Source organism: Parasteatoda tepidariorum, chromosome 5, assembly GCF_982258835.1.
Source record: "Parasteatoda tepidariorum strain Cologne lab strain chromosome 5, Ptep-v5.0, whole genome shotgun sequence".
NCBI lineage: Eukaryota > Metazoa > Arthropoda > Arachnida > Araneae > Theridiidae > Parasteatoda > Parasteatoda tepidariorum.
Window position 1 is genome coordinate 8354085 of NC_141759.1, and position 21301 is coordinate 8375385.

The 21301-nt window shown below is 28.3% G+C and overlaps 1 protein-coding gene across 1 annotated transcript in view; it reads right to left on the reverse strand.

The window, feature by feature from the left end:
* LOC107451803 (uncharacterized) overlaps positions 1-20684 on the reverse strand; it is a 62266-nt gene extending 41582 nt beyond the window's left edge. Inside the window, exons 1-3 of the mRNA XM_087162607.1 lie at positions 20658-20684; positions 10121-10197; positions 1544-1664 (exon numbers count right to left, since the gene is read on the reverse strand). Coding sequence (XP_087018733.1) covers positions 1544-1664; positions 10121-10197; positions 20658-20684 — 225 coding nt within the window. The remainder of the gene's footprint in view (positions 1-1543; positions 1665-10120; positions 10198-20657) is intronic.
* Positions 20685-21301: the final 617 nt, after the last annotated feature.

Consider the following 21301-nt stretch of genomic DNA (forward strand, 5'->3'; position numbering starts at 1 on the left):
TAATATCACTGCAATACGTTCGTTGAATGGTATAATTGAAAGTGACGTAGTTTGAGCAACTTCATCTTGATTGGTTGTTAAAACGGGGCATTTGTTTACATTCCTAAAAATCGTTTAAGAAATTATTCTGTTTTTAAAATGCTCGTTACTCTGTTAAGCACATTTTGTTCATATTTAATTATATTTGTTAAGAAATTAAAAATATAACTTTCTATCATATAACTGTCAAAAACAGAAAATGTTTTAAATTCTTTTAAACAGTTCATATTTTTAAAAATTTTGATCGAGTGGATGACGTAGTATTTTTTTAATACGAGTTCAACAATTAATAATTTTGGAACTAATTAACTAGAGATTTTTTTCAATTCTATTTTATTCCTTACATTTTTCTATACACCTTCGAAATTACTCGTTACAAAGTCAAAATATATATAGATAGATAGATATATAATTGTCTGTTAAAATAAAAAAATATGTAACATTTTTCATTTCAAAACTATTTTAATTAGTTCATAAAGTCTTGAAACTTTCAAGTACAATTTAATTAATCGAGCTCTGAATAATTCCTAATAGCTAAATATCAATATTTAGAAAGTTTATAGTAACGTTGCATAAAAAGAATAAACAGCATCAGTTTGTCAATGAGTTTTATAATAACAATCATATTTTTAATATAGTTAATATTTTTAACATTTGAATAATTTCAAAATAATTTTTTTAATTATCTTAAGCAAAGAAAGAGAAAAGAAAAAGATTAAAAATAGTAATTTACTAAATGATTCCCTAATTCACCATTTAAAATTTTCATGATAAAATAACACAGTTGGGTTTGTTGCTGGACTGACTGAAAATAATAAATAAGTGCATGAGCTTGAATTCATCGTCAAAAAAATTTTATAATGTAAAATTTTTAATTAAGCTATCAAATTTTCCTTATTAAATGAAATACAAAAATATTGAATTGAAAATCAAATCCTGTTCTTCGATTCGAATCTATTATTTTAAAAACTGAAAAAAGTATGAAAAAAAACATGTGTGTTGAAAAAAAGGGTGATAAGAAACAGGTGTGAAACAAAGAAGGGTGATAAAAAACAGGTATGATAAAAATAGGGGTGATAAAAAAAGCAGGTATGATAAAAAAAGGGCGATAAAAAAGGTGTTTTGGGATATCAAAAACACCTGTTTCTTTTCACTCTTCTCTAATTTGTTGAAAATGTTTTCTAGGCCTTCATTGGTAAGACCACTTGCCTGTATTTACTTCATTAATTTTCTAATGCCATCTTGTGTTAAGACTCCGAGGATGGTTCGTGTCTAGATAACCAAAACAAAAATTTGTCCGTTTCTGTATTTGATTTGTGATTTATTCACGTGGTTCTTCACTATTTCACATGAATGTTATATTATTTTACTATGCAGTAAACAGGAGTAGGTCATTTTTTTATTATTAAGCAGTATTTTTTAAAGCAACACATAATTTAAGATAGTAAATTCTATAGGCTTTATTTAGTACAAAAATCCAAAATAGTTCAGTTCTTAAACTTACCCCTGTATATGTACTTGTGTTGTTTATACAAAATTTAGGATATTCTTCACAAAATAGTTCATTATCGTAATGAAAGTTGCAAAGACTGTCATTCCTTTCACAGTAAATATGGCGCCTAATGCTAAAAGTATTAATAGCAATGTATAAAATTATAATTCAGAAGATCCACCCGTCAAAACATGAACAGTGAGAGAAAAAATGCACCATCCAGAATAACTTTTGATCTAATGATTGGATCTTCACGTTCTAGAACTCAATCTTAATGTCTCTAGGGGATGATCTGGAATTTGCTAATTAGTAAGGACAGACGATATTTTAAGTTATAAAATCAGACACACAAACGTACTTTCTCTGAATAAGCATACCTTTTCTTCGACTGATACAGATGTCTGACCCCAAAATATAGGGGGTACCGCAATCTAGGAAATATAGTCCCAAAAGTTTGGTCAAGTTTTATCATATTTTTTTTAAATTTTCTTTTAAAAGTCAGATATTTAAAATTTTATTCCTCAGGATTTATATTTTTTAACTCGATTCAAAACAATTGTATACCTTAAAATTCAAAATTTTTTTTTAAAAAATATTTAATAAACGTTATTTCTTTATTATCTTTAGACACATATCTTTGGACAAATGATTTTTATAATTGAGTGCAAATTTTTTTCTATCCATTTAAAAGGTTTTCGAGATATAGCAAAATACGCAAAAAGTAAAATTAACATTAGGAGTCCAAACTTTGGACAACTCTCCTGACCAAACTATTGGCACCATATTTCAAAGAATGCGGTTACCCATTATATTTTGAGGATCAGATATCCAAATCCAGAGAAAATAAGGTATTTTTATACAGAGAAAAGTGCGTTTTTGTGTCTGATTTCATAGCTTAAAAAATTGTCTGCGCTGGTTAGAGGTCACCCTTTCGGGTCATTAAGTTTCAGTACTAGAACGTGAAGATCCGATCATTTGATCAAAAGTTAATCAAAGTGGTCCATTTTTTTGAGCACTGTACATTTTAACACAAATTTTGATTACGAAAATAATCCTAAGAAATAGAAGCGGTAAGATATAACATGATTAAAAACTTCATTTTCTTCGTTAAAAAGCAAACAAACAAAAAAGCTTTTATGCATATTGTACAAATCTCAAAAAAATAAACAGACCACCCTGATTAACTTTGGCCTGGATGTATATATATATATATGAAAAAAAGCGGGAAAGAACGTGTAAATATATATATATACATATATATATATATATATATATATATATATATATATATATATATATATATATATATATATTGCCAAGCATATTAATAGCATAACAATTTAATAAATTGTTTATGTGATTTTAATTACTTAAAAAATTCTATAGTAATTGAAAATCCCTCCGAAGATGAGGAGGAAACTACTCAGTTTGAAAGTAAACAAACTCAAACTGATTTTGAACCACATTTACCAACTGAAACTTATGTAAATAAATTTACACAAGTTAATTTAAATTCTATCTGTATAAAAAGTAGTGATGATAAAGATATGGTATCCTATAGTCAAAGCTCTAATTATGATGATAATAATAGCGAAACCGAAACAAAATTGATAGTTAGTTTTTCTGATATAGAAGCAGTTACCCCTATGTTTAATGGAAATCGGTACGACAATATTAATTCTTGGTTTGAAAATTTTGAAACTCATGCTAAATTATTTAAATTGTCTGATGTGCAAAAAATATTTATTTGCGAAAAGATGTTTGAAAGGTAACGCATTAACTTTAATTAGAAGTGAAACTCAGTTAAATTCGTATGAAAAATTAAAAAAATCTTTTGCTTGAAGAATTTGGACTTAGTTGCAATAGTGCAGAAGTACATGCAATGTTGCAAAAAAGAAAACAAATGTATAATGAAACTCTTCAAGAGTAAAAATGAAAGAAATAGCTACTCAAAGTGATATTGATGACTTAGCTCTAATCACTTACATAATTCATGGAATACCAGACCAAACAAATAATAAAACAATTCTTTATGTAGCGAGTAATCTTATTGGATCTGAACAAAAACTTAAACTTTATGAAAAAATTAAAAGTGACTTAGATAAAAATAAATTTCAAGATAATAAGGGACCATATGTGAAGAAGTTAGAAAGCCCGAAATATGACATTAAGTGCTTTAAGTGTAATGCACCAGGACATAAAGCCCCGGCTTGTCCTAAAAATAAAAATGTAACCCCGAATGTGACAAAACCCAAAATACATCATACAACACAGGAGAACCCATTAAATCAATATAAATATCGCTCGAAGAAAGAACTTTTGAATCAATTTCACATGGGCTCCACGTGTGTAAACAACCCTAGTAATGTGGTTGATGTGAACGTTCAAAATATGACAAGTAATCAATAGCAATTACTCATATCCGGATATAAAGTTGAAAATAAATACCTAAATGGATGTAAAGTGTAAAATAAATACCTAAAGGGACGTCCAAAACCAAAACAAAATAAAAATGAAAAGGTAAACAAAGAGATATTATTGAATGTTGATACCGGATCAACACTGAATATAATACCAAAAGATTTGGTGTTAAAATTAAATATTCCTATTAAAAAATGTGAGGAATTAAATGTTACCCAAACGAAAGGACAACTAACACTTAAAAAAATTTGTGAGTTTCCCCTTAAGATAGGCGAAATTGTTAATTCAGTTAAGTTTTTTGTAATTGATACTGATTTGCCATATGCTTTACTTGGGTTGCAGACTTGCAAAGATTTTTGTTTACTTATTGATTGTGTCGGGCCAGTTGTTACTCAATTTGGAAAGAGATTGATCACCTCTGCTAATTCTAACAGTAACAACTTATCTTTGCACATCAGACAGCAAAATTCTCAAAATGTTAAGGTTAAAAATGTTGAAAAAATAAAAATTAAAGATGTTTCAGTAAAAGTAAACATTGAAAAAAAATAATGTAAAGGGTAACAAAAATAAAAGGAAAAGGAAAAATAAGAAAAAGAAAAAATTTCCAAAAATTTCAAATGGTTCGAAGATAGATCTAGGTAATGGGTGCACACATTATCAGGTTAATATCGACGAAAAAATAAAAAATGAAAGCGAGATAGAAAATGTGGACTTAAAAGAAATTTTAAAAAGTTATGATGATATTTTTGCGAAACATAAACATGACGTAGGAGAAATCAGAATGGAACCGCAAAGAGTCAGGTTAACCTCAGATTTACCTATATCTCTAAGGCCGTACAAAACATCCCCAAAACAACAACAGGAAATTGATTTACAAATAGAGGAATTGTTAAAAAATAACATTATAAAAGAAAGTTCATCCCCTTATGCTGCCCCAGTAACTTTAGTGCTTTAAAAAGATGAAAATAAAAACAGTCGTTTATGTATTGACTTTAGGAAATTAAATCAAATTACAAAAACAGATTCTGGACCTCTACCTTTAATACAAACTTTAATTGAAAAATTGTCTAATAGTATTTATTATTCTAAAATAGATTTATCACAGGGATATCATCATGTTCGTATTCATCCTCATGACACTGAGAAATTAGCATTTGCTACTCACAACGGTCTATTTGAATACTTAAGATTACCTTTTGGCTGGAAGAATGCCCCGAGCATCTTTCAACGTACAGTTCGTTGAATTTTAAATAAACATAAAATTAAATTTGCTACAAACTACTTTAATGATATCATTATATTTTCTAATTCTTATGATGAACATTTAACCCATCTTAAAAAGATTTTTGATATTTGTAAACAAGAAAACTTGAAATTAAAACTTTCAAAATGTTCATTTTTGCAAAAACAAATAGAATTTTTAGGATATGAAATAAGCAATGGAATTGTGTCACCCGATAACCATAATATTGAGGTTATTAAAAAGTTAATGCCCCCTAAAAATGTAAAATCATTGCAAAGATTTCTTGGATCAATAAATGTTTACAATAAATTTATTGATAGTTATGCAAGTATTCGACATCCTTTAAATAACTTGTTAAAGAAAGATGTAAAATGGGTGTGATCAGAAAAATGTCAGCAATCTTTTGAACTTTTAAAGAATGCTATTATTTGTAAACCAATTTTGAAAATTTTTGACCCTAATCATGAATGTCATCTTTTTGTTGATGCATCGTTAGTTGGAATTGGTTCTGTATTAAAACAGGCAGATGAATGTGGTGTATTGCATCCTGTAGCTTTTCATTCTCGTTCATTAAGGGACTATGAAAAAAACTATGCAATTACAGAACTTGAATGTCTTGCTATTGTCGAATCTCTAAATAAATTCCATCATTACCTTTTAGGACGAAAATTCACCATACATACAGACCATGCTGCTTTAGTTTGGCTAAGAAATGTTAAAAAGTTAAAAGGTAGATTATTTAGATGGTCATTATTGTTAAGTATGCATGAAATGATATTAAATACACAAAAGGCTCTGCTAAGTTTGAAGCAGATTGGCTTTCGAGAGATGCAGTACATTCAATTGTCCAAAGTAATAGTAAAAGTAATAATGTTCATGTTTCACCTTTGTAAAACTTGAGTGAAAACGTTGAAGCTCAAAGGAAAGAAAACTTACAAGGTAAATTTATTGATATCAATAATGTCTTGTGTGCACGTAAGAAAAATTTTACTAAAATAGTTGTTCCATTTTCGTTAAGATTAAAACTTCCGCAAAGTGCTCATGATAAATTTAATCATCCAGGAGTTCAGAAAATGATTAACTTAATAACCCCTGTTTATTATTGGAACAACATAACTTCAGATAAAGCAAAATTTTGTAAACATTGTCATACGTGCCAATTAAATAAAAAACCGCGACAAAAAAGGTTTGGATTATTACAAGCCTTACCCCCTGTTAATCAGTCTTTTGACTTACTAGCAATAGATAGTGTTGGTGGATTGAATTACTATAATTCAGCAAAAAAATGTTTAACTTTAATTATTGACCACCTTACACGCTACATTTGGGCTTTTGCATCAAAATCAATTAGCTCAGAAACTTATTTTTTACATGAAACAAGTTTTTACATCTACAAATTTTTTACATCAAATTTTTCAAAATCAAATCCCTAAATCTTTGTTGAGTGATCGAAACGCTGCCTTCACTTCTTCTCATTTTCAAAAGTTTTTGAAACATAATAAAATTCAACAATTATTGACAACTACACATCATCCGCAGTCTAATGGCAAGGTTGAACGCCTTGGTCAAACAATAATTACCTGCTTAAAATGTAAAATCAATGAAAAACCTACTAAAACTCCCTAGCTTACTTTGTAAAAGATATAGTTAATACTTATAACTTAACTCCCCATTCTGTAACAAAATTTCCACCTGCGTACCTCATGCATGGTAGACTCCCCTACGAAAATCCCTTAAATGAAAAAGTCTATCCACCTGTTGAGGAAGCTAAAAGAATAGCAATTCAAAGAACTAAAGAATATCATGAAAGAAATAAAATTTATTATGATGCTAGATTTTTAGATATAGACTTTAAAAATGATGAATTAGTTCTGTTTGAAGAATTTACTTATCCTAATACGAGGAAGTTGTCGCCTCCTTTTAGTGGACCGTATAAAATTCTTCAAACAATTTCAGAAGTTAATTACAAAATAAATAAAAAGAATAATTTGAGTAATCAAAATTTTGAAATAGTACATATTTCAAAGCTTAGGAAATATCACTGCCCAAAAATGTTAAAATTAAATCATGAATAGTCACCAACAGAATTTTTTTTAACTTTCTTCAAGGGAAGATGTAATCCCTATATTTTTGAGAGATCCGAATCGCGTTGTGTGGAGATGTTTACCTCAGCATCAGTTAGGAGTGAGGGCGAAGTAACTTGAACTTTTTTTTCTCAACACAGTGAGAAAAACTTTCTAAACTAGTTTTGTTTTATCCAGTCTGGATCTCTCAATTTCACAGTGCTTCATGAAACTCTGTTTTCCTCCTTTTAACGGGGAATACAGAATTTCATCAAGTAAGTAACCCCATTAACCACACAGAATCTTAAATTTTGATTAAATTACACTTGTTGTCCAGTTCGTTTTGCATGAAAATTGTGTATATTTCAGTGTGAAAAGTTTTTTGAAAAGTTTAGTAGAATAGTTATATAAAAATGTTTCATATTTTCTTTCTGTTTAGTACACTAAGCAGATCAATTGTATTATTATGTTTTTATTGTTGTTGCTGTAAATAATTTTTTTTTCACATATTGGAAAAATGTTATTTATAGTAGGAAAGATGACAGTCATACCAACATAAACTTTAGAAATTCGTAGAATTCTAAATTTTATTATTATTATTATTTTTTTGGCTTACCAAAAAAATGTAATACATTTGGGGGGGGGAATGTAATACAAAAGTTATAAAAATACTTTTGTATTAATAAGTTTTAAAAATACTTCTAAAAGCATTGAAACTTTTTCGTGTTCATAAAATGCAGATATTCTATTTTGGGACTTCAAGGATGAAAACATGCCAATGAATAATAATTGAATTTATGTTTCAAAAGAGGAGTTATTTTAAGATCTTTCACTTCCATATAAGGAAGGATTAAACGATTTTCTATGAGTATTAAATGATTTGCGATGAGGCGTAGGAATACAAGAAATGCATTATGACTCTCCTTTTTACCCATTTTAAATATCGTATAAAACGGAAGAGCAATGGTTTTTGCGTGGCTTTTTGTAGTTTATAATGCCTTACTAAACTCCGTCAGTTTAGACGGGATATGGGTCTCCCCCTCTCCAGCTTGGAGGGGGCTGAGATGTATGCTTTCACCATCGTTTAGTAAATAAAAAAGATTATGCTGAAATGGCCTCGTTACTCATGGAATTTTGACTCATAAATAACTAAAAATATCGGGGTTGTTGCCCTGATATTATATATATATATATATATATATATATATATATATAGTTATATATATATATATATATATATATATATATATATATATATATATATATATATATATATATATATATATATATATATATATATAGATATATATTAAGATATATATTAAGTGTGCTTTCTAATATTGAATCATTATAACCAAAGCAAAATATATCAATACAATAGTACAATAGTGTGAGGAGCACTCAAAAAATTTTTACAAAAATTACAACAAAAAAATAGAGCACAATAAGCGAAAATAACACGTAGAAACGGAAAATAAAGTATAAAGAAAAAACAGAATAAAACATAAATTATAATCTATAAAGCGAATTGTGAATTCAAATGAACTTACATGAAATAGAAATTTGTCAAGAATGATTTAAATTATATTCGTAACAAGATTGCCAAATTGCAAAATATGAAAACAAAAGTGCAAATTGAGCGTAACTAGAACAGTTTTGTTTTAAAGTGCGTTCTTATTGCATTACTGAAGTGCGCTTGATTTCTTCTTTACCAAGGATGGGCCCGAAATGGATGTGCGCTAAGTAATATTATACAGGATAATTTAAGGAATTTGACTAAAAATAATTTTAGAAAATAAATATATATTTAAGAAAAAAATATAAAATAGAAAAGAGAAAGAAACATCAATTGCTTGTTTGGTACATAATTTTAGCCACAGATTCGCACATGGAAAAATTACATAAATTAACAAAGAAATCTTTTTAGTAAATAATTTTAGCCACGGATTTGCCCGAAATGGATTTGCACATGGAAAAACTGTGGTATTTTATCAATTTGAAGAAAAATATCCCTTCCATTGTAAAGAAAATTAGACTTGATGTATTGTATTGATATATTTTGCTTTGGCTATATTCATGCAATATTAGAAAGCACTCTTTTTTGCGGATATAATCGCGTGGGCTGATGATCAGATTATATATTTTATTTTCCAGATTTTTTAAAAAGAAATTATCTTTTTTTTCCGAATTTTTTTCATTATTATTTTTTTCCTCCAGTTGTTTGTTATTTTTTACTGTTATTTTTCTTTGTTTTATCTTCATTTTGAACTTATATATATATATATATATACAAGAAGGAATACTTTATTAGGTAATAGTAATGAAAAACTGCATGTGCATTTAAAATGAACCCAAATCCCCTGTATGAAAAATAGTTTACTTTCGATTTACATTATATCAAAATGTAAATTTGTGCTCTTTTTAGGGAAAAATTAATCATGAATGAATTGTTTTGCATTGAATATTGTTTTATTACATTTTTAGCATAGTATATTTAAAATTAATGTTCTTTAAATAAAATTATTTATGTCTATTAGTACCCATGTTTCGCCACGAGTTATTATAATGCCTTTCCTAGGCGAGAGTCACTAAAAAATGTCATGTAAGATTGTTTGAGCCTACCGATTTTTGCTGCAAAGAGTTAAAGCCGGTTGAACAATTTCATAAGGGCTGCTCTGCTCCACGTAAGTTGTAGTTGGATATGTCCAATAGTATTGTAAGAATACGGATGTTTGATAAAGAAAGCCGACCAAACAAACAAGAAATACTGATATCTTCCAAAACTTTCTCTTCCAGGACTTCGAGAGTGCAATATTAGGAAATCCTGTAATTAGGGATTGTTTGAAGACAAATTTTGCATACTTTCTAAATGGATGGTTTTTGGAATTGCTTCGTTTCTTAACGTCGGTACTCCAGGTCCATTGAGTTTCTCTAAACATCTAGAAAAGAAATTAAGGATCTGTTATAGAAAAATTTTAATTTTAATTTTCGGTTAGAATTCTTTTTACAGCTTTCTGAAAATTTTGATATTATTACATATTAACAGCAAATTATTACATTAAAAATTTCTTTTTATTTTTTTATATAGTTAAAAAGCGTTTCCCAGATGCAGTTTTTCAATAAACACTATGCATCAAGAAAAAAAAACTAAAATATAGCTCTAAATTATTATGCAATCTTCTTAAGCTAATAATCATAGTTAAATCAAATATATTGCGCAGTTTGCTTGTTTATATGAACTGTATTCTTTTCACTTTTTATTCTGCCAGTTCATTAAAGTTTTTCATTGAGGAGAAAAAAAAATAGTTCAAATATTTAAAAAAAAATGTTTTGAGAAAATTTTATTGGTTTTAAGAGAAAACGTGCATTAATGTTTTATACAGAATAAATTTATGCCAGCTTCGTACGTTTGTATAAAACTCCACTATGTCATTTCCCTTTTTAAATGTGCAAGCTTTGAAGTTTCTGTTCTCTAAAAACTGTGCCTTCTGATTTTATTTTCAAGAATCAAACATCTTAGCATCTTATTTTAAAAGGTACTAAGTAAAATTAAGGATAACTAAGGAAATATTAAGGAAATAATAAGATAATTAAGGACAGATTTTAACGTAAGATTTAAATGCAACTCCCATTCTAGGCTCATGTATCGTTTATTGGAACATCTCTTCTAAGGTACATTAAATATGCTCCTCTTATTTTATATTATCAGTATTTATGTACCTCTTAAATATCCATGTATTTAAGTGATAATGAGTATTAGATTAATTTTAAAAATGGAGAAGCATCATGAAGAAAACTATTCATACAAATTTCCGTTGCGATTGATGTGTTTCTAGTTCATAAAATTTAAAGCAGCAGTGCAAGTTTTGATTTTGAAATTAAAATAATTAAAAAATAATAACAAATAAAATATTGGCTTTCCTCTATTAGTTACTTTAAACAAGTTACTTTACATTACTTTACTTGACACTCTAATCAATTTTTTTACTTTATCTCACTAAAATTGATTTTTGTTAAATTTTACAGTGTAAGAAATCTTAATAATTAGTAGGTAACAAAGTGGGAAAAGGCAGCAGATAGGAAAGTTTGACAGTATAGCTAAATGTTCTTGATTTGGAAATTAGTGAATTTTCGTCATGTAAATACCTCCCCTTCTTTAAATAAATTCATTAAATGTTACATTTATAGTAAATAAAAAATACAATGAACATGACAACAGGTGGAAAAAAGAAACTTCGGGACACTTTACTTAAATAGGCTCCACTGAATATCTGGTTTCTTAGGACAAGCACCTTATCTGGGCGTCAGCGTGACGTCAACGTCCCGCTGACGCCAACAAAATACTGGTTTGTTAGATCAAGGCCTGGTTTCTTAGAACTAGCGCCTTATCTGGGCGTCAGCGGAAAGTTGACGTAGAGCTGACGCCAAAAAAATGCTTTTTTGTTAGCTCAGCGTGAGCAGTCGGTCCAACGCAGACATTATCTCTCATTGCGCATGCGTTAATAACGTAAACAAATATTTATTTTGAATTTATATTGATTTTGTTATTGTCGACCAGTGTTTTAGAGAGCAAATAATGACTTTTCCAAGAAAAAACACATTATAACTGAGCTAAATGAAGAGTGCTATGTTTAATGAAGAAGCTATGTTTAATGTCAAAATCAATGTCTTGGCTGATTTCAATGTACTGTTGGATGTTGTCCGCCATTGCTTCTGTGGTTAACGTCACGTTGTAATCCAACTGCAGTTGAGTTGGACGGCAATTGTAGTTCAAGATGAGCTTTCGATGACGTATACTATCAAACTCACAAAGTGACCAATCAAAGGTTAGCGCTGATTTCCAGCTGACGGCGTCCTGTCCTAAGAAACCAGGCCTTGAGAGAAAGAAAAGCATTCATGAAACTGATAGGCCTAATTTGATATTATCTTAAAAAATTAATCGAAGATTTAAACGATATATTTAAAAAAATTATGCTGGTACCAGAGATGAAAGAGAATAAAGCAGAATAACAGTTTTATTTATTTAGAATACAACAAATAAAAAGACAATTTTTTAAATGGTTACCTTATCAAAAAATAGTGCAAACTGGGACGCATGCGACCTATTTTTGCCAATTTAACAGAAAATGAAAATAATTTAATACAGTAGTTCTGATAACGAAGTGGAAATATTCCTGAGAAAACATTATAAGTTTCATTTTTTACGCAAAAACTATTTTATATGTAACTAGCCGCCTAAGGCGGCCAGCTGTCCGCCACGCTGAAGGTTTTCACAAATAAAGTTTTTTAAAACATAGCAGGAAATCTGAAGATTAGTGGACAATTAAAGTGTTCCTGTCCTGCAATTTTGTCTTCATATCCAGTTCTGCTGCAGATGTGTTATAGCTCTTGAGGATGTTTGAAATTATATTGCTACAAGGCTTAAGAAAAAAAAAAACTAAAATGCTAAATACATGAAAAGAACACGAAAACGAATAAATTTTTTATGGTATCAATTTCTATTTCTATATAATTTTTTATGGTATCAAATTCTATTTCTATATCTGTTACGTCAAGCACTCAGGTATTATAATTTGATCTAGTTGTGCTTGTATAATTTTGATCTAGTTGCGCTATCTACGTCATTTTGTTAACATCGTTTGGTTTGTTATTTCTAAGTTAACTTTCAAAAAATTGGCTGGCATCAGCATAATTATTCTTTAAGTTGTTTATTTTTTCTTTTGGAATTCGTTCCTTTTTAGCGAAATGTTTTTCAACCTAATCGAATTCTTTGCCGACTGTTCTCTGTATATATAAAGAAAATAAAGTAAATATTTTTAAAGTGTTGTGAAAAGAATTTTTAGTTGTACAAAGTACTACAATATCGCTATTAAAATTATCGTCTTCGCTTAAGAAAAATAAAATAGAGCGTGGAAAGAAGAAAAACTTATTATAGCAATTGGGTATAATATAGCCTACGTCACAGGTTGTGCTGTTCCTACTAAATTTAACCCATGAATGGCATTTTCTGCGAGCCTAACTTCAAGCCACAAATAAACAAACGAAGTGTTCGATCGTTTAAATAGCTGCTCGCCAGATTTTATTGCATTATAAAGAAAAGTTATTGAAACTAAATACAACTAAATAAACAACAACAACTAAAACAAATAACAACTACTAATAACAATAACTAAATAAACAACAACTAAATTCCATTCGTTTAGCATTGCGTCATATGTTGTTCCTACTAAATCGAAGTAGTTGTGTTTTTTTCATATTATACCCAATTATGAACAGCGACAAATATATCAAAGCGAAGCGTTCTATTTACGTATCGAATATGTTGCCACATTTTTAATACAAAAGTTAAACTTTTCTCCACTTTAATAAATGTAAACTAATGCGAACTTTACAATTAAATTATTAATTCCTTCGTATATTATTGGTTTAAGTTGTCGAAAATGAATATTTCAATTGTGAGGTTCGCATTAGCATACATTTATAAGAGTGGGGAAAAGTATATGCATTTTTAATAGTTTTTTGAATATGGCTCTTTGAAGACGAAAAAGCAGACGAAAAGCATAGACTTACAAAATGACTGATAACTAAATAACTAATCAAAATTTTTGAAAAAGAAAAAAAATACTTCTTCATTATGTCAAAACACAATTATGGGCCGAGTTTCGTGCCCGGGCGAGGCTTCTGGGGCGATATATTGTGATTACAGACACACACACAGCCGCGTTTATTATTATGTACTAGCCGCAAAGGCGGCCAGCTGTCCGCCACGCTAAAGGTTTCCACAAATAAAGTTTTTTAAAACATAGCAGGAAATCTGAAGATTAGTGGACAATTAAAGTGTTTCTGTCCTGCAATTTTGTCTTCATGTCCAGTTCTGCTGCAGATGTGTTATAGCTCTTGAGGATGTTTGAAGATGTAGCTTTGCTATGGTAACCTAACCTATAATATAACTATCAGGTGGAGACTTGTTTTTTTTTCTTAAAAAAAGGCCTCAGAAATTGTAAAAGCATACAAAAGTTGCTTTAAATACATGAAAAGAACACGAAAACGAATTAATTTTTTATGGTATCTATTTCTCTATAATTTTTTATGGTATCAATTTCTATTTCTATATCGCTACAAAAATTAACGTCAGGTAGACTATATTTGAGGGTGCCCCTTGATTCTCGCCAAGTTGTGATCGCCAAGCTGGGCGATGTTGAAACCCAATCGTGATTCTCAACGGTTTAGATTTTAGCGTTATAATGTTCAACGGTATACGTAATTTCAGAGGTCCATTAGTTCTTCGTTAGATACCGGCTGGTAAGGTTACTTTTACTTCTGGTCAATAAGATCGAAGGTATGTGGGCAGTCATAAAAAGGGACTTTATAAAAAAATGTCATCACCAGTTCGGTACCACAAACGCCATTTTCGATTCATATTTCGCCGAATTTATGTGACGATGGAGGTACACAGATTCTATTCACGATAAATTTAGACAGTATCTAACTGTTATTAGATAATTCTGTGCACCTAAATCTGAGAATATTCAAGCTTAATGAAGAAGTGAGTTGTTGTTTTTTTCCTTTTCTTTCTGCACCTACTCCATTAATTTTTGCTTCGATTCAAAATCCTTTTTATTGGATTTATTAATTTTGCTTATATTGGGTTCATTGCAAGCTTTATCCGATGTTTTGTTGAAATTTTCCAATGTTTTTTGAAATATCATTATGTTTCGGCCGTTATTTCTGTTACCACGGTGTTCCGCGCAAACAGGAATAGCGCCAAACATAAGTCACCAATTTCGCCAAGGGGCATCCTCAAGTATAATTTTCCCTTATCGTCTTCGCTTAAGAAAAAAAAAGAGAGTGGAAAGAAGAAGAAAAACTTATTATAACAATTATGAACAGCGATAAATATATCAAAGAGTAGCGTTCTATTTACGTATCTAATATGTTGCCACATTTTTAGTACAAAAGTTAAAGTTTTATCCACTTTGATAAATGTAAACTAATGCGAACCTTACAATTAAATTATTAATTCCTTCGTATATTATTGGTTTAAGTTGTCGAAAATTAATGTTTCATTTGTAAGGTTCGCATTAGCATACATTTATAAGAGATATGCATTTTTTAATAGTTTTTTGAATATGGCTCTTTGAAGACGAAAAAGCATAGATTTTCTTACAAAATGACTGATAACTAAAAAACTAATCCAAATTTTTGAAAAAGAAAAAAAATACTTCTTCATTATGTCAAAACACAATTATGTGTCGAGTTTCGAGCCTGGGCGAGGCTTCTGGGGCGATATATTGTGATTACAGACACACACACACACACACAGCCGCTTTTATTATTATGTATAGATGTATAGATAGATATACATCTTTGCTGAACATAACATTTAACACAATTTTCACAACTTGATAAGTTTAAATTTTATTCAATTAACAGCTGGTTTAATTGCAGTGAAACAAGAGGTAAAGATGAATGGTGCATAGAATTTTATCTATATCTGAAATATTAAAAGTGAAGTCTGAATAATTAAATAATAATTTCTATGCATTAATTGTCATTTACTAAAAATTTTGTAAGCTAATAAGAGTGACTGAAATGTTATTTGGAAATGAAACTGCGAATCGACTTTATTGTCAAGATGATACGTTCTGCCAGATCATTTTATTTCTTTAAACATAATTTTTTGGTTGACTGACAATTTTATAAAGGTTGATCACTATAGTTTTAATTGCTTTTACACTGAAATATGATTTAAATAAGACTTTTAAGATGAAAACGGTTTGACTTTTTTTTTTAAGGAAAACTTGAGCTTCTGTGCCTCAAGAAACAAAGTTCTCCTTCTCCATGAACTTTTTCGAATCATTGTGTTGATTAGTCTTGCGAATTTTACTTTAAGCTTATAACAGGAACAATTTATGCATGAATATAATTTATATATAATATATATATATATATATATATATATATATATATATATATATATATATATATATATATATATATATATATATATATGTATATATATATATATATACATATATATATATATATATATATATATATATATATATATATATATATATATATATATATATATATATATATATATATATATATATATATATACATATGTATATACATATCTATATACATATATATATACATATATATATATATATATATATATATATATATATATATATATATATATATATATATATATATATATATACATATGTATATACATATATATATACATATATATATATATATATATATATATATATATATATATATATATATATATATATATATATATATATATATATATATATATATATATATATATATATATATATATATATATATATATATAACAATTTATATATAAATAAAATAAGTTATTTTGTATTCATTTTTTAATATATTGATTTTTGTTAAAATAATACTGTTTGTTTGTTCGAAGAACAGTACTCATTTGCTTAAAGAAACATGTGTCAGTTTTTAAATAATAGATTTTTTCTGTGGAAAAAAAATATTTTTATACTGGCACACTAGCTGGAATTTTTTTTAAAAAATTTAACAGATTCTGACAGTTTGTAATAAAAATGACAGTCTTACGAATTATCAAATTTTTTTAAAAAAAATATACAAAGATCATCTCACCTTGATTGAATATCCTACTGACTCTTGTGGTAAGAGTGATTTATTTTGAGTAAATCTGAAATCATTTGAATCATAATTTTCAGGATGGAATGAATACAACTCCTTGAAAATGAAACATTAAATATCTAGTAATAAGTAATTCCTATATTTAGGTGGCAGAGAAACAAATGAAAAAAAAAATCTTTTTTTGGATCATGTTCACATTTATATAAAAATTAGGAAAATAATTATGTAATTTAACCAATAACAGAGTTTAAGAGGTACATGTTTTTCAGCTGCGTCAATTAATAAACAGTTCTCAAAGTATAAAATTTTTTAAAACATTGAAATCCTATATTTAATCGTCATTTTGAAGAAAAAATATTTTAAACCATCAGTTTTTTCCTAAATATTTCACGGTACAGTTATAATTCAAATTTAACAAGTTTAAGTCTAAATTTTCTGTAATAAATAAAATACTTAATTATTTTAAAATAAGTTAATAATAAAATAAAATAAGTTAATAATATAATAATAGTTAATAATAAATATAATGGTTAATAATGCAAAATAATAGTTAATAATAAAATATATTTGTTAAAAATAAAATAAGTTAATAATAAAATATTCTAATGTTGCTTAAATGTACTATTTAGTGATATGTTAGTAACAGTCAATTTCCCAGAGCAATAGATATAGACATGCACTAAGTATGTAGACCAACAACTACCTATCAGTACGCAATAAAAAATTTAGGATCACGTAAAACTACCGGCACTTTGGGTGCTTTTTCCGCAAAGTCCATTTTACCATAAAATATTATACCGTACGTTTTAAACTAATATTTATTTAATAAGAATAGTTCAGTGATTTTACGGTAATTATAACTGTAAAAGTAATCGTTTATCAGATATTTCAGTTCCGCAGAATGTTTTGATAAAACTGGATTTAACAGCAAAAAGTGATGGATTTTGCGGCACCCTAAGGAGCCGGTACTTTTTAGTAATTGATACGGTGAACTACGGCAAATAACGTGATTTCGAAGCAACTATATCTTTTAAAAATCACAGTTATCACATGTAAATGTTTTAGTAAATATTATAATTCAGAATTTTTTATAAAAAAAATCTAACGCGATTTTGAAACAGTGCATAAATTTTCACTTGATCAATTAAATAAAAGCAATAACTTACCCATAAAATGCACATGAGAAGAAATGTTTTCCTAATGAAATTGAATGTCTTTTCAAGAGTTTTTTTTTTAATTCATCGAATTTTAATTTTAAAAAAAATATAAACCAAATCCAAAGAAACTCATTCAGTTTTGAAAGAGCATTACATTTAGCAGACAAATCAAAAAGTGATTAACTTAACGTAATATTATTTCATGGTTTTATCTTAGTGTATTACGAGATTCAAAAAAGCTATTTAATTGCTATGAACACATTAAATTTTAAAGATGAATTACAGAGAACGGAATAAAACAAGATATTACCATTATTTGGAAACTCCATTATAAAGTACTTGCAGTTTAATTTCACGCTTGCATGGAAAAGTGATAAAAATTAATGGACGGCTTACACATTCAAAAGACTTTCTTACAAACTTGCATGCCTATTACGTTTATGGATATAAAAACCTAAAGTTTGTTTTCTACCAAAAACATTTATATTAGCTCACGAAAGTGATCTTATGTTATAATTTTATTTATTGATTTATCGATAAAATTATCGATAAACAGTGGAAGCATATTAATATCATATTTTATTGCAATTTCATATACCAATTATCTGTTTTACTACATAAATGTATAATTTTGTCTTGAAACAAACAAAAACTCACAGCTAATTAAATGAATTTATTATGTATTTAATGAATTAATTAGCGTATTATAATAGTGCATTGTAATAGTGTATGAAGTGTGTATTGAAGTATGAATTGATCAGTGTACTCGATAATTAATCAGAATCTTTTTTTCAATATTTTTATTGCTAAACCCCGTCCCGCCCCCAAAGGGGGCATCCGGGTATAATCTTTTTTTTTTTTTTTTCAATATTAAAAAAAAATGCTACCATGATCCACTTTTGAGAGTTATTTTATTTTTCATACGATTTTTTGCACCGCATAACTCATTTGAAGCTTCGCATTAAAATATGGCCTCCTTATTTTCTTAAAACTTCCATACGTGGCTTGAAAACTAATTTACTAAAACTCTTTTTACATATTTATATTTATGTATATTTCACTTTTTTGAAAATCTGATTGCAAATAAATCAATCTGCAATCACAATATTATGCATGTTTCTATGGTTCCTGAGAAATCGAGTTGTAAACGTATGAATACTTGAAAATTTGATTGCGCAGGAACTATTCGATCGATTTCGCTATATTTTTGTATTTTTCCATGGAAAATTACATTTTTTAAAAAAATTATAAAAAATTCTGCACCTTAAATGTTAAAAATGTTTTCGACTATTATTAAATAATATGATTAGATAAATAGCAAATATTCACGAAAAAAAGGTTTTGAAAAAATTAGCTTTGGATAAAAAATGTTATAATTATGTGCAGAATTTTCCAATTTGTTTCGTTTGGAGCATTCGATTTCGTTTCAGTTTTGTAGTTTGCATTTGAAAATTACACGTTAAAATTAAAAAATAATAAAATATCAAATATATAAAAAGCATTTACTTTTTGCATGTAATTATTTTTGGAGTAACGAGTTATGAAATTACGTGCAAGTTTTTCGATTTGAGATATGGCAAAACACTCAAAAAATAGAATTAATATTTAGGAGTCCTAAATTTGAATCGCTTTCCGGACCAAACTATTGGGACTATATTTCCCAGATTGTGGTTACCTCTGCATTTTGGAAGTATAAAATTCAAATCCGTCATAAAAAAGTTTAATAAGAGAAACGTATCTGATTTCGTCACTTTTGAATCTGATTTCATCATTTAAATTATCAAGTACACGAATGGATTTGAATATTTAAGATAATTTTTTCGAGGCAATAAGATTGCGTCCTAGAACTTGAAGATCCGATTTTAAGATTAAAAGTTTTTCTGGGTTGTCTGTGTTATTTGCGTACTGTACAACATGCAAGAAAATAATGATGAAAATTATTTTTGATTTGTCTTTAGGTGCAAAATATTGGATGGAAAAATAATAAGGGTAAATCTGTGAAAATAGTTAAACCTGTGAAAAAAAATCATCGAAAGTTTACAAATCAGGTATCAACCTGAGATGCAATTACATTGCATCGGTAATTTTTTGAATTGCTAAACTGCTCTACCGTAAATTATTTCGTGTGCAAGTCATCCGGTGACCACAGCGAGGCTCCCTCCCTTTTCAGGTTATCCAAATTGAGATGGCATATTTTCAGATCGTCCTCAGGGATGTTTTCCAGACCAACATCGCCAATAGCTCAGTTTGCAGCGTTAGTGCTGGGTAATGAAAATTTTGAAATTTGTACAACTTTAACTACGTTGACTAGTTTATAACAAATTATTTATTTAAAGAAGAAAAACTCAAATTAACACAGAAAAATCTTACGTATGGTCGAGAACCTAAGAAAAAATTAAAGTGGAGGACTTTAATTTACGTTGCATTAGAGCTGAAGAATTGGCTATTGGCGTCGGTCTGGGAAACATCCATGAGTATGATCCGGCGAGAACATACATACGCCACATCCCCCTTTACAGGGATGACACATTCACACATAATGCATCCGTCCCTCCACAGATCGTAAATTTTACCTGAACCAGAGCATGACCAATCACCATTTTGTACACGCGGGTGTACTTGGCTCACGAGGATTGAACTCACGACCTCTCGTATATGCACTCCGCTCCCTGCCAGCCAGGCTATCCCGATCATGGAATAAATAGACAAGGATTTAAGCGTCTAAATTTTTGAGCACTTCAAATAATTTATCCAGCTTAATCAATTAAAAGAGACTATTAAAAAAGACTAATTTCCCTTTTAAAATCAATAAAAAATAATTAGAAACTTGCTAATACTGCTTTGCAATAAAAAAGTTTCGTTTCATCGTATACTCAAACATTTTTGAACTTAATTTCCATGCTTCAAGCTTAAAACAAAAGTCAATTGCATTTATTCCATTTATTTAAATTCGTGTACAGAATTATGAAACACTGTAAAAAAGAGTTTCTTAAAATTCATCGAAAATGTGTTAAAAAAGCTCCAAAACAAATATAGTCGAATTTATTAAAGTGTAATTAAATGTTCAATGATGAAACAGCTCCGAAAATCCGTCTTCTTTTGTAAACAAACATGACGGAAAAGTACCAATATTGATAAATAGGAAAATATTGATTACCGATTTGAATACATTCTTTATTCATAAATAATTTTAAAACGAAAGTAAGTGCAGGAAAAT